The sequence below is a fragment of the Tubulanus polymorphus genome, chromosome 1 (assembly GCF_964204645.1).
Source record: "Tubulanus polymorphus chromosome 1, tnTubPoly1.2, whole genome shotgun sequence".
NCBI classification, from domain to species: Eukaryota; Metazoa; Nemertea; class Palaeonemertea; order Tubulaniformes; family Tubulanidae; genus Tubulanus; species Tubulanus polymorphus.
The window spans coordinates 4,062,727-4,089,411 of record NC_134025.1 but is presented as its reverse complement, the minus strand read 5'-3'; the positions used below and the strand labels follow the sequence as shown (position 1 = coordinate 4,089,411).

Here is a 26,685-nt window from a genome sequence, read left to right as displayed (position 1 = left end):
GGCAATTATACATTATTTTGGTATATTCTAAGTCAAGTTTTCGTGATGGATTGGCGTTGCCAGAATTTTTGGTCGGCTGGTCAGCTTTGTAAGGAGCGTGACTCCGAGATCCACCTTGCCCATGCTCCCGCCCAGACATTTCTAGACCACGAGTCCACAAACTTAAACCAAAGAATTTCCATTATTTGCAGCCTTGCAGGTGAAATAACATCAAGTCAAAGATATCATAGAAACTTGGAAAGGGGTCCACGTCAATATTTTTGATTTTGTAATGCAATTCGTTGCAGTGAAATTAAGTTTTCTAATCATATTTCAATTTTTTGGAAGGAATAAATGATTTGTCTAATACTCCACCGTATGGTGCTGACGTTATGCTCATCGATAGCGGAATTTCTATACACTAACATAAGTCGACTCTGGTAATCAGGGTTTTTGGTCAGCACATCGATTGCCAGAGTCAACTTACGTTAGTGTATGGAAATTCCGCTAACGATGAGCATAATGGCAGCACTTTACGGCTGGGTTAGACAGTGTGTTGTTTCGGTAGCACTTGTCAAGATTACGTTCATCAATTTTGATTCAATAACCAATCTAACAACTCAAAACTACTTTTGGGACTCTCGAGTCACGAGATGGGTCGGCTGGGGAGGCCCGCCGGCCTGCTCGGCCAACCCAAAAAGCTTCCTCTTTCACCATGGTCATTTTTTATTGTTACAAATTTTTGATAATCTATTACGTTTGTCTTCTTTCTATCTTCTTTTTTTCCAACTAATTGAATTTGAACATGACTCGAACCATAATATCCAGGTGGGCTCCGCGTAGATTCCGGAGCTCTCCTGTAAAATCCGCCTTCAGTTATGCCAGCTTGTGGTGCCCTCTACTGAATGAAGATGTTTACATGGCAACGTTGTGTCATGGCGGGTGTGTGTTAAGTATTTGTGGATGCAGAACGTAATACGTTGATATAATAAGTTTCTGGAGGATCGGAAAAAAAACGAAACAGGTAAATGTTATGGCCAGTCAGTCCAGCGGTGCTTCAATGACTGATTCTCTGAGATTCGCCTTTAGTTAGTTTTGTTTGATTATATATTTTTTTTAATGTCAATTCAATACCGACTACTACCGATTACTAACTACAATACTTACTAATGTCTAATTATTAGCCTACATACCAATACCGTGCGTACTTATTCTAATAAATCAAAATTCAATAAGGCCTATTAATTTAAAATACCAAATAAAGAATTACTGTAATTCATTTTTCTGCTAGATGTGTACGAGTACCTTTTTCTGTAGGCCTGAAGTCGAAGAAGAAGCAATAGAAAGCGATTAGGCCCTAAAAGAAATAGTAAATCAATGAAGATATTGAATCGAGCTTAGTTAGCCTAATCGGAAGCTTTTATAATTGGATGGGCTTAGTTAGAGTAAAATAATCTGACAGGTGACTTTTTGTGAAAATGGGGACTAGCATTCTATTGAAAGATAATATTGTCGGTTAGCCTCTCAATTTTTTCCTCCTGCAGAAAAGAATTATTTTCTATTTGAATTATTTTTCTTTTCTGAAAGGAAATATGGCACAAGTGATGCCGGGTTTGCGTCCTCAAAGTTTCTCAGTTCGACCTTCGACAACCACACGACTGCCTCCTACGACACCAGTAGCTGTAAGTGTAGGACACAGTCGCAGTGAATCATTTACCCAAAATGAAAAAGTAATAAGTCGCTCATCAAGTAAGTAATTAGAATGAGCTGATCATTCTATAATGACATTAAACTACTAAAAGTGACACAGCTCCATGGATTTCTATTTATGCTTTGAAATGTTAATGCCTGTAGTTGCTTTGTCTGGAGTAAGATGTCATTATGTTCTCAGGTTTATTATGATTACCTGAATGAATTAATGCCTAATGAGGGAGCGTTAAACTGTACATTTCTGTTCATTGAGAGAATTAATACATGTCGCGTTTTGTAATAAAACCTGTTTCATGTATTGCAATTGTAAGTTATGTGTGAACCTGAAGAGAATCATTATCATTGATATCCAAGCGACACTGATTTACAAACTGTCAGTGCTATGCAGCCATGAGAACTTTTCCGAGATCTTAGATAACACTGTTGTTTTGGTCTATCTGTCTCATCAAATCTTTTTTTATGTAATGAGTTAATCTTTTCAGCTTTTTCTGAGAGAAGTTCCAACATGTCGGCGGGTAGAAATATGCCAGATAATAGCCTCTCGGTTATTGATGTAGAAAATATGCTTCAACAAAAAGTTGCCGCCAAATATCGAGATTTACAGCAGGTAAAATAGGAAAAACGAAATGGAAAAATTAATGAAATAAAGCAATTTGAACTGAGTTATAGATTACAGCATTTATTGATTTATGCACCAGAATTAGATTCATACAGCTTTGAGAGGCTTATATTGCAATGCACGCTATAATTTTAGATCCATGTGGTTGATTGGTTTTTCGGTATCAAATGAATTAGGTTAACTTTTTTAATCACATGTATGGTAGTTTTTCTATCCCCTTTCCTCTCAATTTCTAGTATTATTCCAACCTCTTTCATTGTTTACTCGTGCTAGAAGATATTACATGTAGTTTCTTTTTACATCTGATTCTAACTAGTAAGCGTCTGGCTCCGCTATATTAGAAATTTGGATTTTTGTAATCTGAAAATGCTTGCTAGAAGCATGCGTAGTTGTGAAGCGTTGAGAATACTTAGATAAATACCGTAGCTCTTTTCATGTCGGTTCAAAGCCAAAATGTTGAAATAGTGAAAGTAGGGAACCTTTGTAAAGGTGAATATTGATGTAATTTAAATTTCAGGCCTTCCAGAATTATGATATTGACAAGAATCTCAGTGTAACTCGGGGTGAATTTCGTCGCGTTCTAGAACTTTATTGTTTTCCTATGACCACTGAACAATTCTCAGCTATTGTTGCTAAGGTAATCGGTGTACCACTAACACATACCTTTGCTGTGGCGCAACATCTATCACTTTTTACCTGCTGATCGTCCTAGAGTTTCAGGAAGACATTGGGACATTATCTTGGTGGATCTAATACCATCTGTTGTTTTTTATTTGCTAAACATAAGGCACTGCAATCAACAGCCAGAATTTACATCTGGATTGTAGTCATTTTAGATGATCAACTCATCTGCAGTTTTTTTTCTATTGTTTATCTCACATTGCTTACCTGCTTTCTGTTAACTGTTTCAGAGCACCTTCCCTTCATCACTACATGTTAGTATTTTGTACAGCTTTTTTATGTCATATCAAATGAATTTCAGGTCGAAACCAATTCTAATGGAACGATAAGGTATTGTGATTTCTTGGATAAGTTTAACACAGGAAGACGTCCTCCCAGTAAAGCTGACTCTTGGACTAGTGGAACACATAGGTGAATATTCCATCATTCAGATGTGGCTTTGGACCTTTGAAATGTTGGTAAAATTATTGATTGGATATATCATAGATTTGTCTATTATCAAATTGTTTTAGATATGTTGCTCAGCAAAGTGCAAAAGAAAGTCTCAATGTTGATGTAATTGAAACTTTACTCAAAGAAAAGGTAGGCGGAAAATTTTGTTCAGTTCCTTATTTTCAAAATTGCCCGCTACGATTTCACTGAAAAAACACTTGTATTTTGTGTGTTTTAGATCAGTAGAAATGTAAAGAATTTAGTGAAAGCATTGCGATTGTTTGACTATAATCGAGATGGTCAAGTTCAACAACATGAACTACGAAAAGTGTTGGAAAATTATTGTTTCAAATTCAGCGATGCTCAGTTTAATAAGTAAGCAATCAACTAATTCAAAATAAAAGTGATACTTTCTAATAAGTCGGTAAGGTAATTGTTAAATTTTCGATTGTACAGGTTATGGCAAAGGTATGATTTTCATCATACAGGATTGATCAATTATCGAGAATTCCTTCGTAGAATCGGTATTAATGTTGATGGTAATGGAAATCGGCCAGTTTCAGAAGGCACTAGGGCAGGTTTGTAGAAATGCTACTGTGAAAAATATTGAGGTGTACCTCATAATCTCTTTCAATTTCTTTTATATGTTTGTTGTGTTTATGACTTCATTTTAGCATTAACCTGGGATCATAATGAACAGAAAGAGAATGGACTACGAGTTGTGAAACCAGTCATTAAGAGGAATGACGATAATGATATGAAACTGAATTTTGATAAAATTGAAGCAGAATTTAGAAAAAGGGTAAGGACTTCAGATAGAAAGGAAATATATCTTCTATATGTAACATACATAAAATTGTAGATTTCATATATTTCAGATGAAAGCAAACCATAACAATTTGAGAAAAGCGTTTCTTGCATTTGACAGAAGTCATTCTGGATTTGTCTCAATTACTGATTTGAAGTCAATTTTGTCTAACTTCACAATTCCAATGTCTGATCAACTATTCCTCGCTTTGATGGAAAGGTTAGTCACGTAATTCCGTGTATTCTTGTCCATAAAAGTTCATCGGAAACTCATTGTTAAGCCCATATGTTTTTACTTCCAGGTGTGGAGTCAAGGCGTCTGGACGTATTTCCTGGGAAATATTTCTTAATAAGTTTCAAGATCCCCAGGCTTTCGGAAACGGACAAACACTACCCATCAGACATAACAATCACCAGTAAGCTCTGCCCTCAATCAAAAATGATAGAACTATCACCATGTCATGCTTATCACCAGGTCATGCCATTGGCAGTCTGATTATCAATGCTACAATTGTTAATTTCAGATATTTTCCTGTTCGAGGCACAGGACAGGCTAAATCTGATGAAGAGGTTATCGATTTACTTCATGATAAAGTGTTACATCACTATCCATCACTGAAACATGCTTTCCTTCAGTTTGACAAGGTCAGCAGCAGTAGAAACCTTTACTGAAAAAAACATCATATAGATATGAATTGAATGTTTACCGATAGTCTGCAAATTACATTTTCAGAATAGAGATGGCAAAATCTCTAGAAAAGAATTGCGAGAGATTTTGAATTCATTCAAGTTTCCTATTACGGATGACCAGTACAGAGATCTACTTATTGAATTAGATCCGCAGCATACAAATTTCATCAATTATCATTCATTCCTGGAGATATTTGAACCTAAGGAGTCGGAGGTAACATCTGAAGTCTTGCTTGTTGAATGATAATTATGTTTGACTTTATTTTGATTCTATATCTTTCACTTTGATAAATAGGCAGCCCACAAATGGTTGAATTCTGTTCACCGTTTTAATGATAAACAGAAACCGGTCGTGATGGCCTGGGACACTGTGGAAGAAATTCTTCAAGAGAAGATCTCATATAGATGGAAAGAATTTTCTGAAGATTTGGTTGCAGCAGATCAAAATGAGGAGAATGCGATATTTCCCTGGCAGTTAAAAGACATCATCGATTCTAATTGTTTACCACTCACAGATGAGCATTTTGAACAGTAAGTTTGAGTTTATCATACTCTACAGTTTTAGATATTTTTGTCTGGTTGTCTTTCATGGAAGGACACTATAATTCTTTAATGAACTTGCTCTAACACATGATGAAATAACAGACATTGTGAATTTCACTAACAGATTGCGTGATAGGCCTAGTACATCATCCAACAACAGAGCTGCAGCTTCTAAAACTGTTCGATTTAATGATGAAAGATGTCATACTTCATCCGGCTTTTATGAGCAAAAACCTAGGTGAAACATATGTCATATGTAATGATACAATATTCACTGTGCCTTCCCAAGAAATGTTTCAGAATATTTTTAGAATTACCTCAGTGTGTATGTGTTTTTGATGTCTGAAGCATATCTTGTTTTACACCCCATATTTTATGTTTTCAATTATGCTGGCAAGGTTGTTATTCTTTGTCATTCGTGCTCTAATCATTCGATTTACATATATCGTACAACTAATGCTTCTCGCTTCCTCTAAATTTTAAGGAATCATGCTTTCTTATCACATCTTTTCTTTCATAGTAAGTGATTTTCATCAAGTTATAGTGAACATGATTTGTAATGTGTAAGAAAAGTAAATTGACATTAATGAAACATCCTATACACTATAGTTAGATGAACTGTCACTGAATCACTTTCACTGTGCTATCAATCTATAAGCATGATTATAGATGAATGGAAAGTATGCATTATGAAAATTGCATCCTAAAAACACGGAAGCTTTGAATTAAGAATCCATAGTGGATTACAAATGCTCGCCACATTCAATCATCATCTTACTTATAATGAGAAACCTATAACATGCTATGGAGTTAATGATAAGCCTGAATGATTTCAGTTTATTGAAACGCTGTGATGAACGTGAAGATGGAAAAGTCAATTATTTAGATTTCTTGATTAAACTCGGAATTGATGTACAGCCGACTGATAAAACTGGACTTAGCACTCAGATATATGATGGAAGTGAAGCTGCTGAACGTCGTAGATTGGATGATCTTGTTGCCAGGTGATTATCAAAATTTCTACAACTGAATCAAAGATTTTAGTGTTTACAGTTCGATCACATGAAAAGTATATATTTTTTCAGGCAAGGTTTGTCGAATGACTCGGTTCAACAGCGAACTGAAGGCATGTGCGAAGATGAAGTAATTGCAAAGTTGAAAGACCGAATGGCGCAACACAAGACAAGCATTCGACAATCATTTATGATGTATGATAAACATTTTCGAGGACGAATATCAAAGAATGACTTCAGAAAAGTATGTTTAGCCTACTGGTAATTCTGTATGTCACTCATATATAGATAAATAATCAAGAACTAACCTTATAAATGCATCGTATTTTCAGGTGTGTGAAATGTATGGTTTTACATTTACCAACGAGCAGTTCAAATCTCTCTCAGAAAAACTCGGTTTCGTCAATGGTTTCCTGACGTACTCAGATTTCATCACCAGTTTTGAGGACCCTCGTCCGAATGGTCCTGGAGAGTTTAAACTTCGTTCTGATAATCACCATGTGAATCCGATTCGAGGTGATGAATGGGGAATGACTGCCGAGGAAGCTCTGTTAAAACTTCAAAATAAACTACGAGAAAACTTCTCTGTAAGTAAAAGTTGCTTATAAAATATATAAAGAGTATATCTTAAGAGTATTCAAATTCATATAAATCATTTACTTTTTTCTGTGACTGCAATAAACAGGGGCTGTAAGAAAGGTATTCAGCACTGAACGATTTCAATTGTAATATTTATTTGTATGAATTCACTGAAAATTTGCACTACTCACAAAAATCACTCGTCATCACAAAGATTACAGGTTGAATGTTACTGATCTATCTCATGACTGCTTGAAATTTTTCAGGATTTGCGGGGTGCGTTCTATAAATTTGATGATAATCACAACGGGTACCTAACCAAGGTTAACTTTCGAAGACTTTGTGATGCCTTCATGTTTGTAATGACAGATCGAGAATTTAGTCGCTTATGTGAAAGACTAGGCATTGGCAAAAAGGCTAAGATCAGCTATCAAGATTTCTTGGATAAATTTGAAGTTCGAGATCGACCAGAAGGGCATCATTGGATTTCAGATCATCGGTAATTTTAGGAATAACAGAAAAGACTGCACATTTTGCTTTATCTTCATTATTATTCAAGTCATAACTTATGAACTCTTCAATTTACAGATACAATGACGCTATACCAACTAAATCAATGACAGCAGAAGAGGTGCATGAGGTGCTGGCTGAAAAAGCTCATCTTCAGTGGACTGATCTTGCTAAAGCTTTCCGTTCAATGGATAAAGATGGAAATGCTGTGATAACTAAACGTGAACTTAAAGAAGTTCTCTATAAATTCATTTTGCCCATTGACAGCACTGAGTACAACAAACTATGGAACATGTTAGTACTACGTTGATATAAGATTAATTAATTAACCATGAATCATGATTTCGCAATTTGTATACTTACCGTTGACAAATATCATATACGGTACCTGGTATGTGAATTTTAGGCTCGACACTAAAGGATGTGGATTCATCAGTCATCAGATATTCCTGGAGAAATTAGGTACAAATTTTGCTCCTGGTGATCAACAAGGCCACAGTAAAAGAATTGTTCAAGACAGTTATGAAACAATCGTCCGACACAATGAAGAACAATTAGAGAAACATAAGTTGATCAGCTACAACACAGCACAACGAAATAACTTCCTGAGTGTGGAAGAAGTTCATCGGCTTCTGAAGTAAGTAACAGCATATTTGGTAATTTTCTGATAAAGAAATGTAGTTGCAACCACCATTTTATAATTGAATGAATTAAACTTGTTTTTCAGAGCAAGAATTCAAGATCAGTATGCTGATACTTACACAACTTTTCGGAAATATGACACCAAGAAAAAAGGCTTTTTGTCGATTGATGAGATTCAGAAAGTTCTCTGTGATCTTAATTTCTACCTTTCAGATAAACAGTTCTTTGAGCTTCTTGATAGGTAAACAATTATGATTTATGAAAGCTTGTAGAAATACAGAGTTCACATATCGAAGCTCCTTAATGCAGATTCCACGGGTCTTTTTCTAGGATTGGTCTTTATGAAAGAAAGAGCAAACTCAACTATGAACAGTTTCTGAAAGCATTTGAAGAAGGTCGTCATTCAAGCTATGGTCAACGGCCTTCTGCATCGTTAGAGATTCCATACAACCCAAAACTTAGTCCATTTGATGCTGAATGTGAGCTAAGGGAAAAAGTTTCAAATGATTATGAAACTTTAGAAAAGGTAAAAAGTGTATCATCGTATTGAGGTAGAACTTAACCATATTTACAATAGAATACTATCCATCTCTTTTCTAGGCTTTTTCAACATTTGATAGGAGTGGAAAGCAGAAAATTAAAGCATCAGATTTCAGGAGTGTTTTGGATAATTTTGCTTATCGCCTTACTGATCCACAGTTCAAGCAACTTGTGTCAAAGTTGAAAGTTAGCGGTGACAATCTGGTTGATTATGCCACATTCCTGGATAGCTTCTGTAAAGCTGCAGATACAGTAAGTATTGCATTCTATCATCATGTTCGTATTCCGAAAATTCAAAAGTAAGTAGACTGCACAGTATTTCTTATGAACAGGAGGCTGATAACTGGATGGATAGTTTACAGAAAACTGTACGAGCTCGTACACCTCATCCATTACCAATTGATGAAGTAATGCAGTTGATAAAAGAGTCCGTACAAGCTAGGGTTTACCATATTGCGAAGGCATTCAATGATTCCGATTACGCAAACATTGGAGTTGTTTGTAAGGAGGACTTTAAAGGTATCATGGATGAACACATTATGAGATTAACAGATGAACAGGTATAGTTAATAGTACACGAAATCTCTCAATTATCAATTCGAGTTTGAAGTTGAAATTTCGTGAGGTGAAACTTTCTTTTTAATAGTTTGATCGTGTCTGGAATAACTTGCCTGTGAATGAATTTGGCAACTTAGAATACAAGGATTTCTTGATTCTTCTCACCGGTAAAGACGGTACAATGCAACGAGTTATGAAACGCGAGAAACAGACAAATACCCCAGCACCACAGAGACCATCTTCTGCTGTCTTCGCTCGAAAGTCTGCTTCATCGGGAAAGGTAAATACCAGCATTAGTAATGGATGTCTTATGTTCAAGATTAATTCTAATTCAATAAAGATTAGTAGTCATGCTTGATTGCTGAGATATTTCCGACTAGACTCGAGTGTCTCAGCAGATGATTTAAAATCCTATTAACATAGACAGCATTATCTGAATAGCAATGAACTAAAAGCTATTAGTTCTAGCATTATCAAGTATGTAGAAAACTACAATAGTATTTACTTACACTAAGTAAATAATCTCACCTGAATTGATCGAGTCTCAATGTTGTTCAGATTAAATTAAGTAAATATTTTAGACATGTCCTAGCGACAGACAATCATTTGAAGTCTAAACATTAACCAGTTAGATATCATTTTTCATGACTACATGTATGTCTCAGTAGTTTGAATTTCTTAAAAATCTTTTCAAACACAATAGATTGATGTTCGTTTGAGGAACAGTATTGCCGCTCCGCCTACTGGTTTAGCTCGTTCATATACATTCGCCGGAACTCCACTGATTAATGCTGAAACAATCGAAATGAGACTCAAGGATATTGTATGTAAACACTGGCAGGAAATACAAAGGAAATGTCGCGCCAAAGATAAAAATGATATCGGTGAACTCGACATAATGGATTTCAGAGGTTTGTCTCTACCTACTTATTGATAATCAATAGATGTATGTTCTTGATTATTCATCAAATGTCCTATTCTATATTATAGATGTTTTATGTCAGTACGCTAGCGTTTCTGATGAAGATTTCGCTAAATTGGTCGTGAAATACGACGTTAAGAATAATGGTAGATTTCCTTACATGGACTTCCTGCGTCACTTCGTTTTGACTTTGAAACATCGTCAACCTCACATTACAGAACGCAAGAAGTTGCCTGATACGAGAAGCCCAGTATGTATTTATATATATATATATATATATATATATAGAATGCTGTGTTGCTTTGAGGAATATCTGAAAAAATGTGCTTACTATCACTTAATGTTTTAGGTAAATACTGGGGTGAAGACTACATATTTCTATGATGCGATGCTACGTTGTCAGAATTGTGTATCAGATAACTGGAAAAAGATGCGACGTTCGTTCAGAGCTGTGGATAAAAGTGGTAGCGGGTTTGTTTATCCGAATGATTTTCGATCAATTTTGAAATCTTACAACATGAATCTTTCGGAAGAGGAATTCTACCATTTGATGTCTTACTATGACAAAGATTTATCAGGCCAAGTCAGCTACAATGACTTCATAAAAGCTTTCCTAACAAATCCTTGATGCTTTCAATATTAGAACTTGAAGATTATATATATATAAATGAAAGATATACTAATCAGTGTGCACCCAGTAAAATATCCCCTAAAGATATATTCAATTCAAACATTTTAGATGTATTGGACAAAATGTATGAACATTATAGTTCCATTCAGGAAGGAAAGGTTGAAAATCTTATGCCGATTCATACATGGAATGCATATGTTTTTGTGACAAATAAGTAAACCATAGTATTAGATTATGATATTATGTCACTGTAGCAGCATATTATGTATATTTTCCTAATCTGCACCATAAGTGCCAAAATTTTATCATTATAGGTCCAAATGCAAAATTTAATGTTTTATCATCCAGAGTCTGTGATAATTACTATAAGATGTCTATTGTAGATATAAACTTTATTTTCAATATATATATATATTATACATATATTTGATAAATTAATGTGATAAGCTGTCAAAAATTTATTATTTTGTAAAAATTGCAAATCTTGTGCTCTGATTGCCTAGTACTTCAGCATATTTGGGGCAGGAAACTTCTTAAATCTTGACAAATTATGTTTACCGCTGTTGTTAGAAGAATTGTGAATTTTATTTTGTTTTGTAGAAATATATTTTATGAACTGTATTTCAAACTTGTGTCTCTGCAATGAGAAATAAATGTTGTTTTATTTTATTAAGGATATTAATTTCATGTCTTTTTAAATTTGCATTGCCGATATTCAGGATTAGTTGTTCAAGACTAAATTGTTATTATATTAACTAGCTCGCTGTGTGTGTGGGTGATTCGAACCTGTTTGTGTGCTATTGCGTAATAACATGACGTCATCTAACTTTTTGCTCACCAGATGGCGCCCCTTTACGGTGATGTGAAAAACATTTCCTGGTTGGAAACCTTTGAGCAGTTTTAAAACTTCGCTAAATCATGATATATCGGTAAATAATAAATGACATGAAAAAATGTCATTAACTCGCAGAAAGTGTACAAGGGATAAATCCTCTAGAAATGCATCGAGACGTTTTAGCTTCTCTGAGACGGCAAAAAACTTTCTTAAGTAAGTAACATCTTCCTCCTTCTCCAGAGTCTGAAGATATCCTCACTTGCCACTGGCAGTGTGGCACTGGTTAACACAACTCATCAGAATTAGCTTGATATGAAATAGATTATCTATCTACCTGTGCCTTATCTTCGTCAAGCTTTTGTATATGTTTTAGTGCTTGATATTAAGGCCCTACTTAGGTTTAATTTTAAATCGTTTTACCTTTCGATTAGATTGAGTTGCTAAATATCATTGACCATCCTTGTCAATTTTATCACTGTTATGATAATTCATTTTTGCTGCAGTCAAAATAACCTTTATAGATAGCTACATTAATCACTGATAAAACTAATTGAAATAGATGAATTGCCAACATCATGGTCAGCATTTATATAGATAAAGCTACATAAAGACAGTATCCAAGCTTCTGGATATGGACACTAGGTAAAACAAACTGTGTTTTCAATTCTCAAACAAAGGCAGAGCGGGAAAGAGCTTTGCATCTTCTGGGTATCTGAATTATTTCAGAATGAACATGAAATAATGATAACCAGTTAGAGAATGGATCAATACTGTGCGTCTGCAGTCTGCCTCGTGATAAAATATTCATCGCTTGATCACCAGTCTCATCAACATAATAAAATTCAATGACGGAGTGAGACTGTAGCTAGCAGTACCGCGACGTCATTCTACTGTATGTTCATATAGCAGCAGAATTTCAGCATCTGGAGTTTCTTCATTTATAGAATATATTCAGTTTAATACGTCGTCTTAATACATCTGTGTGGAATAGCGTTATATCGTATTGAACTATTCATAGTTTTTCATGCGGAAGAATGGTTATATTACAGAGGAGCTGAGATAGAAAATGATAGTGGATTTTTTACAGCTGTGTTCTATATTCACATTCTTGGACATACCAAATGATAGTCAACAGTGTGACATCATTCCGAAAGTAGTTTCGTATCTAATAGACTCTTTATAGATATTGGCGAGATAGATCTAGATATACTTCAGATATTTATATTTCCTGGTGTGATATGACTTTAGCGATGAAATCTTTTAGTGATATGGCAGGATTGGCCATGTGTAGGCCAGATCCTATATCATTTGACTTGAATATGAAACCGGCAGTCTACATGTGTCAGTTTAGGTAGGCCTTCTATATTATGAAACCTTTATTTCAGAGAAAATACACAATATCCGTGTATGGTGAATTTTGTGGGATTTCTCTCGTTATTTTTATTCTAATGTTTGATCTGGTAATGATCTTTTTGTATTTATCTTATAATTTGAAGTGGTAATTAATCATATACAATGCTATGTGGGTTTTATTGAACGATAACCATGATAGATTTTATAGTGCTATTTTCTGGAATATAGACTCATTGGGTTTTACAATATAAAACATCATGAATAAAGAACTTCTGAATAAGACAATTTTAACTACCAGTGAGTAGTAAAAGCAGTGAGTATGAAAAGTCAAAGTTTGGAGCTATTGCGCGCGAACATTCTTTGGAAGGGAATTCCATAAAATAGGGCAAAGGTACCTAAAAATTTGTTCTCCTACTTTGCGTTTTACCATAGAATTTAACGTCGGATGATTGCTTTAAAATGACTTGTTTTTAGTTGTGGATCTATCAAAAACAATGTCTTTTACGCATCATCTAAACATATGGAATGGATTTATTTCAAATCGAAATATACAGAATCATCAAATGTATTTGATGTTTCGGTACTGAAAGTCATAAATTTAATGTCCTCCTTTATGGAATTGATGGCCAGCATTATGTCTAGATAGATCAACTAACTCGGTATTCTTGGAAAGATTAGCTCACTGCTATAAAACAGGAAACTGATCCTATCGATTTTTCTTCGCGAGTGACATTCGCCACATCAAGTTACATACGCTGTCATTTTATTACACCAAAGCCTTACGACCAGTGACTTGTAAGTTGTGGCCAAAACCGGTCGTCTATTCTTAATGATAAAAACATAACTAATGTAGAGAATGTTATTTGTGTTTCTTCAGAAATATACCACTATCAGATAAAGATAGTCTATAGAATTGTTTTTGCTTCATATGATCAGATGAAGCATCTTCTCCAGTGGATAATTTCTACTGCTTCCTATTTAAAGATAAGAATATCCCACTTTACAATAAGTCTTATCTTACAATGTAGAAATGATGGATATTAACAAAAGCTATTGGAATAGAGCATTTGCTACTGGGTAACTTGGTGATTTTCAGTAATTTCAACCTCCAATATTTTTCTATTTTTAGATTAACTCACGATATCAGCATCGAAAATTTTGACCTTATAAACGAAGACAGCGATTTCGAGTTCGAAAATGACTTTAACATCGATCACGGGAATTCGAATACGGACATTAAGTGTAAGGAATGTTCGTCTCCGAGAGCTTCGGTAGCATCGTCGGAAACCGATATACGGAATGTACGAGCTCGATGTAATGATGTTTCACACGTTGATAGGACTGCGTATTTCAATATGAAAAATATCGAACATAAAAAACATCACAGCTGTGAAAAAAGCGATGATAGGTCGGCCGACGAGCGAAAACAACCAACGCCGAAGATAAATGACTATTATTCAGATTCCGACACAGAAACCGAGGTAAAGTCGCGTTAATGAAAATATACGACCAATTTCTACCCTATTAGAAACTAATGTCAACTAATACGAATATATAGCGCATTTTGTTAGAGTAATCTCAAACACTGATGAATGTTCAATTTAGTGTTGGGTTCACAGTGTTAAGCTGTATTGATTGATTGATTGATTGTTTGATCGTTGCTGGAAGTCATATCTATTGTATGTAGTCCGATGTTATCCCTTCAAGCGCCGGTCTAATTGAAGTCAATCGTCTGGGTTTTGATCTGTAAGATTTCTACTGACTCTGAGATTATTATTTGTTGCATGTACTTTTCGATATCTTACCTCCTGTGAGCTCTGGGAAAGAATTAATGATTCAGATCCTTGGTTATTGTCATTTATGATTAGTAATCGAAGATCGCAGATACGTTTATGGTTAGTTTATAACCTCTTATTGGTCTTTAGTTGTTGGATTGTGGATAGATCATGAATATATTTATCATTAATAAACTTCTATGCGTTATTAGAGGCAACATAATTCATTTTCTGTATTGGCCTGAATATAGCGTTGTAGCTGTTGATGTAAGACAGTTTTGAATTGAATTTAGGAAACTAGATAATAAGTTTTGCTTATCTATAAGCACCAACAGGATCTAAATTCTTTGTGTCATTTTTCATCATCTTAATGTCCTCTTCATCAGTTCGTCTTCATATTACTTTTTTTGTTACTGTTTCTGTTTTTGTTTTTCTGCTAACATACAATGATAATTATGTTTATTTTTATATAATGTCATTCTCTTTACCGACTTGTAACGCGTTACATTAAATAGAATAAGCAATAAGATATATATATATATATATATATATATATATATATATATATATATATATATATATATATATATGTGTGTGTGTGTGTGCGCGCGCGCGTGCTGTATGTATATATATATATATATATATATATATATATATATATATATATATATATATATATATATATATATATATATATATATATATATATATATATATATATATATATATATATATATATATATATATAAAAACAATACAGAGCCATTACAACATTTAGATTATAAGTTTCGTTAAGAAAGTGAGTTTTTAGCCTCTTTTTAGATACTAACAGGGACTTGGTATCTGGAATATATTTAGGCAATGAATTCCATAAAGCAGGACTGGGCATAGCTAAAAGATTTAGAGCCAATATTCTTCCTTGGAATTGGTTGACAGAGGATTGACTTATCCGAACCTGGAGTGTAGTTGTTGGCATGAAATATATGGAGTTAAAAGTTTAGATAGATATTCAGGTGCTATATTATTAAGACATTTGTATGTCATTAGTAATATTTTAAAAGCAATACGTTAATGAACTGTAAGCCAGTGAAGTTGTGTTCACTACACTTCGTCCTATAGTGATAAGTCTAGCAGCGTTATAAATATATAAATCTACCATGATAATAGAATCTCCAAATACAAATGTATATTTTCTATGCTATAACTTTATAGGCCTACCAGTTATACATTAGATTAATAGCACTTGTATCAATTAAAACATGTCATTTGGGGATTACGATTGCCGGAACTATATCAAGGCTAACATAACATCACACTGAGGCAATTCCTTTTATAGTAGTGGAGCAATTATCCATCACTCGTGGTCCATACTAGCTGCATTATCATCTTCCGTCTACAGTTATCCAGCCTCCACTATTGACTCCATGTCGCCATGGTTACATGGATGGATGGGAGAGGGAGCGGGAGAAAAAATGTAATTACAAAATGCTGCTGCCAGCCATTGATTTCCTCTCCTTACAGATGTTGGCGGAGGATCGGATACAGAGAAAGGCGATGAGGATTTTCCATCGAAACAAATTAAATGACATGATGACCTTTTAATATTGCAAAAAGCTTTTCTTCTACCTACAAACTACTTTTTAGGCTTAATGATGTTTTCACAATGTTTCATGATAAGGGTGTTTGTGTCATTTTATGTTATTTTGAGTGCTTACTTTATGGGAAATTCACTCTCACTTTTCATCTTTACTCTTATTCTAGGACAGTGTTTTTATCGAATATGAGAGAAAACCAAAAACACGCCACAAGCGTCGCCATAGCAATGTATCACCGGATAAAATTGAATCTCCTACAGATCCTGAAGTATCCTGTCAAAACAAACAACGACCAACTGATCTTCCAGGCTTATCACCTAGAGGTAAGATTGTCGATGTTATGATATAATATACTACAGCGGTGTGTTAATGGTTGTTGTTGGTGTAGGTGTATGTGGGTGTAAAACTAATACTGAATATCCAATACAACGCTCTTAGAATCTCGTCTGCTGACCTTTTGTCTACAGTAACAGCCTTGTAATCCGATAATAGTCTGTCTCTATTTTGTCTACCTTTCAGCTGTTAGTCCTATGTCCATGTCAACATGTTCAGAGAAATCGCTAGCAGAAGAAATCTATGAAGCAGAGTTGGCATTAGCGGCTGAACAAGAGTCAAACGAACAAGATTTAGGCTCGGAGGTTGTTACACCTAAATCCGAGGATATTACCCCGCAGTTATCCGATTCTGTTGACATACATTTTAATACACTAGCTGCTACATCTAAAGCATTATTAAGTTCAAACAACGCACTGTTAGTCGAGGATTCAAGCCCTGAAGAACAACAAGTGGCTACGCTGAAAAAATCAGTGTCTTCTTTATCAAGAATTAATAGTTCATGTAGTACTGGTACTGTCATTGATTGCAAAGGTAAGAAAGAATGTTTTAACACATAAAAAATATGAAAAATCACACCCGGGTAAAAAATCTAATAAAATAAACTAGAAGACATCTGTGCTTCAGCATGATCAACTCGCGTATATCAAAAGAAAAATATTTTGCTCAAACACTGTAAGATGAAATGCGCATATGTTTTGCTAATAAGGAACCCAGGTGTTTCATGTGAAAGATGTGGAGAATCAATTTCATGATTGGCTCTACAGCGTTTTTTAATAAGTATTTTCTGTCTACAGTGCCACGATCGTCTACTTCGAGTTCAGCATCGTTGAACATTGATGATTTAGAAGCAACCCATCGAGGGATCCATAGATTCATCCCCAGACATGCCGACGAAATGGCTATAGAAATTGGTGATATGTTACATGTTATAGAGGAATGTGATGACTTGTGGTGTGTTGGTGAGTTTTCAGTTTATCATCATAGAAAATTAATGTTAATCAATTTTAGAAACAACGATATTATCAAGGTCTATATTTTTGTTATAGGTGTAAATCTGAGAACTGGTAAAAAGGGTATATTTCCTGCAGTCTATGCTCAAGATTTAGACTTCTTAGATGATGACTTCCGTAAGTATGAAGAATAGTATTTGCTTATTTAAATTGGGTTGATTATGTGATAAACGATCATTTAATTTAGTCATTTTGTATAGGCAACATGACTGGTAGGCTGATATAAATCTCAGTATTCAGAGTCAATCATCAAAACCCGACTATGAACCCTGCTCCATCATCAGAGAAACAAAAATCACGAGGCAACATGTTCCGTGCTTCGATTACCAGTATTGTAATTTGTACTTGTTTGTATTGCAGATGAGCGTAGACCAGATAGATTTACAATTAAATTCCTAGGTTCTGTTGAAGTTGGCTTTCATAAAGGCAATGATGTTCTTTGCCAAGCCATGCAAAAGGTAACTGTGCCTTTTAAAGCTGATATAGATTTGTATTGAACTTGAACATATTCTATGATAAAATATCTAATATATGCGTTGTTGCAAGATTTATGATAATAGATCTGTGCTTTTAATTCACAGAATATCTCACAGATGGCAGCATTTTCCAGCATTCAATCATTAATTTGATTGCGGTTTTATGACTTTCAGGTATTATTCACACGACGTACGTCCATCAAATCTGAATCTCCTCCACTTTGTTGCCTGGAAATAAGTGAATATGGTATTCGAATGACAGATAAATTTAAAGGCAAAGTGAGTAACTAAAAAAAATCTATACTTCTATTCCATGTTTGATTGTTGTAATGTTGTTTTGTATGTGTTTTTTTGTAACTAACTGAGTAAGAGTTTTTCTTTGTTGTTGCTTTAAAACAATATATTTTTGTTAAACCCTTAAATGATAAATATTTCAGTATTCCAACATATGCCCTTTGCACATATCATGGTAATTGTATTTTGTTATTATATTTTTCTTAATGATTTGCTTCGTGCTGTGGAGGGAGACATCTGTTGCTTACTGCTTTCATTTTTTTCGTGGTGTTGTCTTTAGTTAGTGTACCTTTGTTGTTTTTTTATTTTATAAATAAGAATGGGAAATCGGACGAAGGCTTCAAGAAAACTGAGCGTGCATCTTTCAAGAAAAGACTCAGTAAATTTTTCTCAATTAAGGTGCCTTATATGGTGAACTTTCTATTATTTGATCTGATGAATGTTATTTCATCATGCTGACCAGGTTTTCATTGCAATTTTTGTTGTTTTTCTAGCAAACAAGTGATGAGGTGATCAAGCATAATCACTTTTTCTCATTGAAGAATGTATCATTTTGCGGATATCACCCGAAGGATGAAAGGTAAGACTGCAATTAAGATCATTATCTAAAGGGGAATGGTTTCTCTCGACGTGCATAACTGATAATCAATTAATTTGCAGGTATTTTGGGTTCATTACCAAACATCCACGGGAGATGAGATTTGCTGCCCATATATTTCTCAGTGAAACATCTACTAAACCAATTGGTGAAGCAATAGGGTAAGTTCTAGAGTATATAGATTACTTAGTCTCACTTAAATGAAGTATGCAAGTATATTTACAAATTTTATTATTTCAATTTTAGACATGCCTTTCGGACATTCTATCAGGAGTATATGGCTTTTGCGCATCCAACTGAGGATATATATTTAGAATGACCTCCTTGCTTGAATCAGAATCGTCATTTAAAAGTTGTTATTAATCCTGTCAATGGTGGACAGGAATGTGATAATACCGTGGTGCTTTATGATTTTTTGATGCAATAGCGACGTGAACTTTTCTTCATAGTGTTATCATGTACAGTTATATGTACAGATTTTGAGTGATGGAGAAGAGCCGAGATGTAGATAATTTCCTGAGCGTATTTCTGTAGCTTCCAGTAGCTTCTCATTCTGGATGATTTCGATTGAAAACTGTTATGGACACGAGGAACAGTCATAGGGAAGAAATGTTTGATATTTGACTCTAACTTTAATTAGAATCTTGTTCGTATTGACAATTTTGACTTAACGATAATCCACCATCTGTGAGCTAAATTTAGTGATTCTCTGCTTTATTCCTTGAAATAATGTACTGTTTTGTCAAACATGTTGTTTCAATTTTAATCTTTGATGATGCATTTATTTTGGTATAATGTTAAAAGCATATATAACATAGCCCCTCTGAGTACCGGTATATGTGGCCAGTCGTAAAATGTTTAAAAAGTGTTTATGTATGTAGAGAAAGTTCTAAGTTCACAGGTATACATACATTAAAGGAGTCTGAACTTGGAGTTACATATAAATGTATTGGATCTTTTCTTGGTGATATTGTTGTAACCATTTCCGTAATCTTAAGGATTAGATTTGAACAAAACTCATAATCAATAGCTATATATTTTACAGGGAAGGTTGCCTGAGAGTATTGAAATGAGCTCGAATATTATCATTAACACACTGACAGTTATTAAAGTTATTTTTAGTAAGGTTACATTTGTGAAAAAAATGTCAATTACTTTTCATGAAGAAGGAATATTGTGCATTTTGTTTGTTTATTCAAAATAGTAGTCATCCTTTGATTATCAGGATTCAATATTTCTAACTTATGCATTTTCTCTTTGTCAGTTGCATTTATCTTATAGAAACTGACTATTTATTTCCGAAGATCATGTAAAAGTTCAAGAATGTTGGAGTGTATTTCATGCTGCTAGACTTTGAATTGATTTCTTGTTCATAGCATCTAGCCATGTTATATCTTGCATGCTTGTTAGTTAATTTTTTTTTTAATTTGTTGCTATATATGAATATTCTAACTAAAAAGATATACTGTTATAAATTGTAATCTGTGTTTATAAGATCACCCTTCGTATGATTTCATATTCTGAAGATAGGCCTACACTCTGCCAATATGTAGCAATGTCTTCCTTTGCCATTCTTTGAAAATTAAATTCAGAGCAAAATTCATTCTTTCTATGTAGAGAAACAAATTCATAAGTGGTTCGGATATTTTTTTGTCAAAAGAATCTTTCTTTTGAAATCTCATTGTCTCTATAAAGTCAATGCTGTTTCTGCAAAAACCTATTTGCCCAAATGTGCCCTGTAAATCTATGTACGGTGCATGTATATTGTAATGAAATAATGTACATTAGTATATAAATAAAATCAATTATGTACAACCGCTTTTTGCGTCAGCATTTATTTTGGGATTCGAACTTGATAGATGTGTAGGTAAGCAAAGTGCCCGCATCACCGTCGCAACGAGGATGGAGAGAGTTGATGAAGTTAGTAGGCGGGCTGCTTCGAATCACCGCTTATTTTCAACTAGAACATCGATTTCCTTGCTGAACGAATACAGTGGCGACTCGTCCCATTTGATTCTGAGCTGAGGATAGAAGCTGGGCCGGTACGCTGATCCCTCGTCGCCCCATCCCAGACTAAATTCGGAGAATATCCTACAGTACACTGTTTGATGTCGGCTGCTGCTTTCACACTTGCAGGAAGACGTGTTGTCGTCTTCTCTACGTACAACTCTACGGCGGCCTTATTATTTATAATATTAAATAGTTTACCTAGATGAATAACAATCATAGCAATAATATAAGATCTAATTGGTATAATGAACCGGTCGATGGTAGATAAAAAGAATGTTCTGTGGCATCACCGCTAAATGCAGGTAGATATGATGAAGTGCCCCTAAAAAGTAGCAGTTAGCCTACTGAAACTTATTATAGTAATAAATTTGTTAATGATAGTACACAATAAGGCTTCATAGCATGGACTGAGACATAGCTATAAACCTTTCAGTTTCACACGTATTGTTCGCACGCATCCATATTGTCCGGCAAATACCATCAACCATGAATTTTAAGCCACGCAAGACAGGCTTGTGCTTGACAGGCATTATGACATGCAGTGATGTCATGTGAATAAGGCCTATAGGGCCTAGCATTGAGTTGGAATTTTGTCATGTGTGTTCGAACAGTCAGGCATGAAATGCTGATCTACTCACTAACATAGGCCTAATCATTTCATTTTCGTGTGCAAGAGGTCTGCATCAGACGATTGTCCAGGGTCAGTTCTTTTCCGCCAATAAGATTACCTTAAAGTCCAAAAAAGATAACTTTTCTAAAAAACATTATTTGACAAACCTAGAACATTAAAGACAAAATGTCAAAAAATATTTTCTAACAAAATGATGTGGATGAATAATTCAATATCTTACAGATGATAAGATTGAATAGTATAATACCCTTTCAAAAATCTTTTCCTGGCCAGAAAAAGGGTATATATTGGGGGCTTTGTGTCGCATGAATGAACTAATCCCTGTGGCTAAACAGTCTTCCTTCCCCTACCACTGCCTATTTACCTGCAAGACTTGACCAGTTCTCTCAGTTTATTTCAATACATGTAACTATCAACAACTTATATTTTGTTCTAGTTCAACATATTCCGAAGCTTAATCAACCAATTAAAACATATGCTTCTTCATCAATTAGCCTGATTAAGCTTGGAGTCACAGGTGCTAGGCCACACTTGTATTCAGACTGATAAATACCATAGAACGATAACCACACTCAAACGTGGTGAACGGATAATACCATTTTTGCAAGCATGGGTTAATTAGTGGTTCTCAGCAAACATGATTGATTACTAATTGCTAATGACTAATTTATTTGTTCTGTGCTTATACACAATACACTAAACTGATCAACTGAATGCATTTAAATGATTCCATTTCCTGGCATAAAATATCTATAAATCTAATTTAGTGTTTGAACACATGTCCGACCCCAGTCGGTGTTTGCACAAGAAATGCGATTGCATATTCCAAATGACTGAGCATTTGGTTAGAAAAACTGAAAGCCTTTGATTGAAATGTAATTTCGATGTGGACTAATATTACATCAACGCCATAGAGCGACGATATTGTGGCTGATTTACCGGGTTATAACAACCTGTCATATATGGATTATATACATAGACTGTATTCTTGCAATACCATGTTATCACCGGATAAATATACAGTTGGTATATTTCTCACTGTGTAAAATTGGAAAATTTAGGAAAAGTATTGCGTCAAATTAATTCGTATTATCACAAGGCAACCTTTCAGACATAATAACATTATTTTTCGATTTTTAGGTTGTGGTTTAATGGTTGGTTCAATGCTTTCTAGGCCTTAATAGGTTTTCGCTCAGAATTATTATCTTCCATATTAGCCTATTGCTTATTTTTTTCTACAAATATTGAACTTATATTCATTGCAGGTTTTCATGGCTGGTTATATGATATTTTTCATGCTAACTGCGTAGAGAGCATTTTTCAGGTATGTCACAGTTGTTACCCGAGTAATACATTGAAAACCATTTATTTTGTACTCGTAGATTGCTTCGTTTTACTAAAATATAATCATTTTATCTGAATAGGAAATCCTATGATCAGGTGTTACACTTATTGTCAAAATTAACGGCCTTGTTTCATTTAAAGCACACTTCTGATTTCTGAATGTAAATGCAGACATGAGATTATTTTGCTATGTCTATGTACACCGGTAGGCTATACTGGTCATGTCTTCATGTATGTTATGATGCAGGGCTATAAAAGATTTTTTAACCATTTTGTAGAAATGTCAGAGTCGGCTGAATTGGAGATATCTCGCTCAGAGTCGCCAATCCTGCCGTCGCCCCAATCGGATATATACCACTCGGACTCATCGGTTTTACCGTCACCCCAATCGGATATCTACTTTTCGGAGTCACCTCATTTGGAGTCGCCGCGATCAGAGTCGCCCGTATTACAATCTAAGTCGCCGATGTTAGAATTGTGTCCAAAATTTGAGGATGACGGCGGAACATCGTGTAAACTATTATCACCATCCGATGTAGATAAAATCGATGAGTTGTTTCTTATGTGTGATGAAGAAAATACTGGACTTGTACGAGTTTCCAGTATTATAGATAGATTGCGTCACTATTGCGATGTAAGTGTTTCTAACTATGCACCCTTAGTGATGAATATTAAAAGCTTGTAATACTGTTTTATTATTTGTTGGTAGGCGTGTTGTGTTCATGATTACGATGGATTAAAACTGAACCTGGATCCAGATGATAACGATGTCGAGATCGATATATTTGTTTACAGAAAGGGATTCCTGGAATGGTATGAAGATATGCCGTTCTCTAAGTCACTGAGGTAACACTATAGTTTCGCTACAAGCTACATGCAAATTTTTAAGGTCTAGAAGTAACTCCAGAAACACTGCACTTGCGTAATGATCGAAGAGAACTGTGAGGATGAAAGGGCAGAATTGGCTTATGCATCTAACTACTATTATTTGTACTACCACTTCTACATAATTATAATGGAATTATAATTTGTATTATTCAATTTATGTGAATGTACTTAAGACTGTTGAATCTGGAATTAGCAGTTATTGGATTGAAACACGCATTTTTCATTCTATGAATTTACATTTTTTTTGTTTCATGTAATAGTGGTTCGAGTTGTGAAAGCGATGATGAGGCCTCATTGAGCTCGAATGCTATGACGTCGTTAGCCAACGCTATTTCATCTCCTTGTGGAAATGTGATCAAGCGAAGGCCGCGTGTTCATCATCTTTCACCGATCAAATGTGAATTGAAGAAATCTAATGAAAGTAAGCGCTTAAACCACTCTTGCTTCAGTCTGAAATATCAGTTCGTATTTTGACTTGTACATGTGTATAGAATTTTACCTCGCTGCATTCATGAATTTTCAATGTGTTTTTTTTTTATCTTTCACAATGGAAAACAGGTTTTTATTTTATAGTTGAAAAAGGTAAACATCTCGAAAAAGCATTTCATGTAAGATTTTTTATTCAGGTTTGCTGGAAAGATCTGATATTGTTAACTTTACATATGGGAGTTTAGAAGCATCAGGAGCAGCAGGAGATAGGTTTATTATGGAAACGTAAGTTGATTACGATAACAAAAACCTGTTAGTTTAATTACAATATTCCATTGCCGGTTCTTGAAATTTGAAAAATATCTCTTTAGGGACAGCACAGAATTACAAAATAGACTTGATTTTTTTGAGACACAGCATCGAAAGGTTTGTGAAGAAAATCTGAAACTTCGAAAACAACTTGAATCAAGCGAGGATAATGTTTCACGTTTAACCGCTGATGTTGAAGATTTTCAGAAAAAGCTCTGGAGGTTTGTTCTTTCATTAGTTCTTGTTAGTATCAATTCAACTCTTAAATGTAACGCATTATATACGTTTTTTCAGTCTGAACAACTTACAAGATAAACTACAGAGTGTACGCAAAGAAAATGAAGAACTGAAGTCAAATATTACCTCTCTTGAAGAGAATCTTCAGCACGTGCAAAATAAACTTCGAGAAAGTGAAAAAGAGAATCTTCGTCTTATCTCCAAAGAACAAGAGAACATAGAAAAGGTTTTGTTTTATATTTCTCACTTTTTGTAAAGAGAAGGGTAATTTGGCGGGTTCATTTAATGAATATGAATCTTATTTCAGCTACGTACGATGAATGAAGAATTAGAATCTGCTTTTGATCAACAGAAAGAACTTCAGTCATCTCTTGTTGAATATAAGGTATTCCGCTTGTATTCTGTATTCACTTATTTTATTCATCATCTATAGAAATGTATACTACGATGAGATATTGGGTAAAATTTACAGGAAAGGTGTGAAGAAGCTGAAGTGTTGAAAGAAGAACATGATACTAAAATGGCTGAGGTGATTAACGCTGAGTCACATTCTTCTTCAGAGTCCTTGTAATTACTATATGCCAGATTGTTTTTAACGTTTCGTTTTAGAAAACTATGCTTTATGAAGATTTAGAACAAGTCGTCCATGAATTGAGCCGTCAAAATGAAGTAAGTTCATGTTTCCTAAGTACCAAATCCGTAATTTCTCTGAAATGGATTTTAACCAAAATTTTATTCATTTTTATCTCAAGGCACTGAATTCAGAGAAAAACTACTTAGAAGAACAGCTCATGGAAGCGCGGCAAGATATGAGCAGGTATTTCAAATTCATCCATTCAGAATATTTGCTGATGTTATTTTGTAGAAAATGTACTGAGAAGCATTTGATATTTTAATAGTAAATCACTGTCTATGGAAATGATTGCACCTGAAATGAGTGATGAAGACAATGAGTTCGATGCAGATCAATCATTGATTCCTGTAAAAGCCGTCCATTTAGCAACAGGTCCAGCAGCTGTCAGCACTCCCGTCCAATCTGCAATACCTTCATTGCTGTCTGAAATAAAAAATGTGGTAAGATTCAAACCACTTCAAAATATGATTTAATCGCTAAATAATCTACAGTTTCAACATAAATATTTGTGTATTTTATAGATATTTACTGATGAAGCCACACTTCCGTCCCCGTTATGTGATAAAGTTTCATTCGCCAAATTACTGGATGATTCTGTAGTTTTCGATGATCCTCCCGATGACTTGTTGAAAGCGTTGATAGCTGATGAATCGAGCAAGCTTAGTACAAAATTGGTAATGATGATAACCCAACAGGTTCAAAATGTCAACGTTTGAAGACTCCATATAAGAAATTTCTGTTTTATTTTAGGCCAGTCAGTTTAACGAACGGAAATCATCGATATTAGATGAACTCAACAAATTGATCGATGGCTTTCCGCAGGTAGATTCAGATAAGACGTTCGAAATCTTCAAGATAAAACTCGATGAAGAGATGAAAAACTTCACCGAAAGATTTTCAAATCTTGCGAGCGATAAACAAGAGTCAGATAAATGGCAAGTGTCTTAGCATTTATATGTCTATGTCTTTGTCTATATATGTAGTTGTATAGACATATTTTACTGCGAAGACTGTTCAACTGGATCAGATGTCTAAGCCATATGTGTACAAACCATATGGTTCATACTGGCAAAAT

At 34.5% G+C, this 26,685-nt stretch overlaps 3 protein-coding genes across 6 annotated transcripts; all 3 read left to right on the top strand.

Annotated features, from left to right (window-relative positions):
• Window positions 1-905: 905 nt before the first annotated feature.
• LOC141904038 (EF-hand calcium-binding domain-containing protein 6-like) lies at window positions 906-11,490 on the top strand. The gene is made up of 28 exons (XM_074792483.1): window positions 906-1,003; window positions 1,567-1,728; window positions 2,172-2,296; window positions 2,826-2,945; window positions 3,291-3,400; window positions 3,502-3,571; window positions 3,660-3,796; window positions 3,878-3,999; window positions 4,096-4,223; window positions 4,300-4,448; window positions 4,531-4,644; window positions 4,753-4,873; window positions 4,962-5,132; window positions 5,214-5,449; window positions 6,298-6,465; window positions 6,547-6,718; window positions 6,807-7,061; window positions 7,320-7,552; window positions 7,642-7,857; window positions 7,970-8,200; window positions 8,291-8,446; window positions 8,536-8,731; window positions 8,806-8,997; window positions 9,078-9,305; window positions 9,392-9,583; window positions 10,007-10,214; window positions 10,294-10,475; window positions 10,575-11,490. The coding sequence occupies exons 2-28, from the start codon at window positions 1,572-1,574 to the stop codon at window positions 10,851-10,853; spliced, it is 4,668 nt and encodes a 1,555-aa protein (XP_074648584.1). The 5' UTR covers window positions 906-1,003; window positions 1,567-1,571; the 3' UTR covers window positions 10,854-11,490.
• Window positions 11,491-11,725: 235 nt separating this feature from the next.
• On the top strand, window positions 11,726-20,892 carry LOC141906931 (uncharacterized). Of its 4 annotated transcripts, none has more exons than XM_074796431.1 (12): window positions 11,726-11,904; window positions 14,174-14,525; window positions 16,581-16,737; window positions 16,934-17,281; window positions 17,545-17,709; window positions 17,797-17,877; window positions 18,121-18,218; window positions 18,411-18,515; window positions 18,849-18,929; window positions 19,025-19,110; window positions 19,191-19,289; window positions 19,375-20,892. In XM_074796431.1, the coding sequence occupies exons 1-12, from the start codon at window positions 11,810-11,812 to the stop codon at window positions 19,445-19,447; spliced, it is 1,740 nt and encodes a 579-aa protein (XP_074652532.1). In that variant the 5' UTR covers window positions 11,726-11,809; the 3' UTR covers window positions 19,448-20,892. The 4 variants fall into 4 exon arrangements, 3 of the variants coding, with proteins under 3 accessions (XP_074652532.1, XP_074652547.1, XP_074652540.1); XM_074796439.1 differs by lacking the exon at window positions 11,726-11,904 and adding an exon at window positions 12,952-13,042; XR_012619437.1 differs by lacking the exons at window positions 19,191-19,289; window positions 19,375-20,892 and adding an exon at window positions 18,674-18,705 and having other exon boundaries at window positions 19,025-19,048.
• Window positions 20,893-23,393: 2,501 nt separating this feature from the next.
• Window positions 23,394-26,645, top strand: LOC141915401 (uncharacterized). The gene is made up of 14 exons (XM_074806914.1): window positions 23,394-23,747; window positions 23,823-23,959; window positions 24,262-24,422; window positions 24,628-24,715; window positions 24,802-24,960; window positions 25,034-25,202; window positions 25,284-25,361; window positions 25,449-25,505; window positions 25,586-25,645; window positions 25,729-25,793; window positions 25,876-26,050; window positions 26,132-26,284; window positions 26,361-26,545; window positions 26,594-26,645. The coding sequence occupies exons 1-14, from the start codon at window positions 23,394-23,396 to the stop codon at window positions 26,643-26,645; spliced, it is 1,893 nt and encodes a 630-aa protein (XP_074663015.1).
• Window positions 26,646-26,685: the final 40 nt, after the last annotated feature.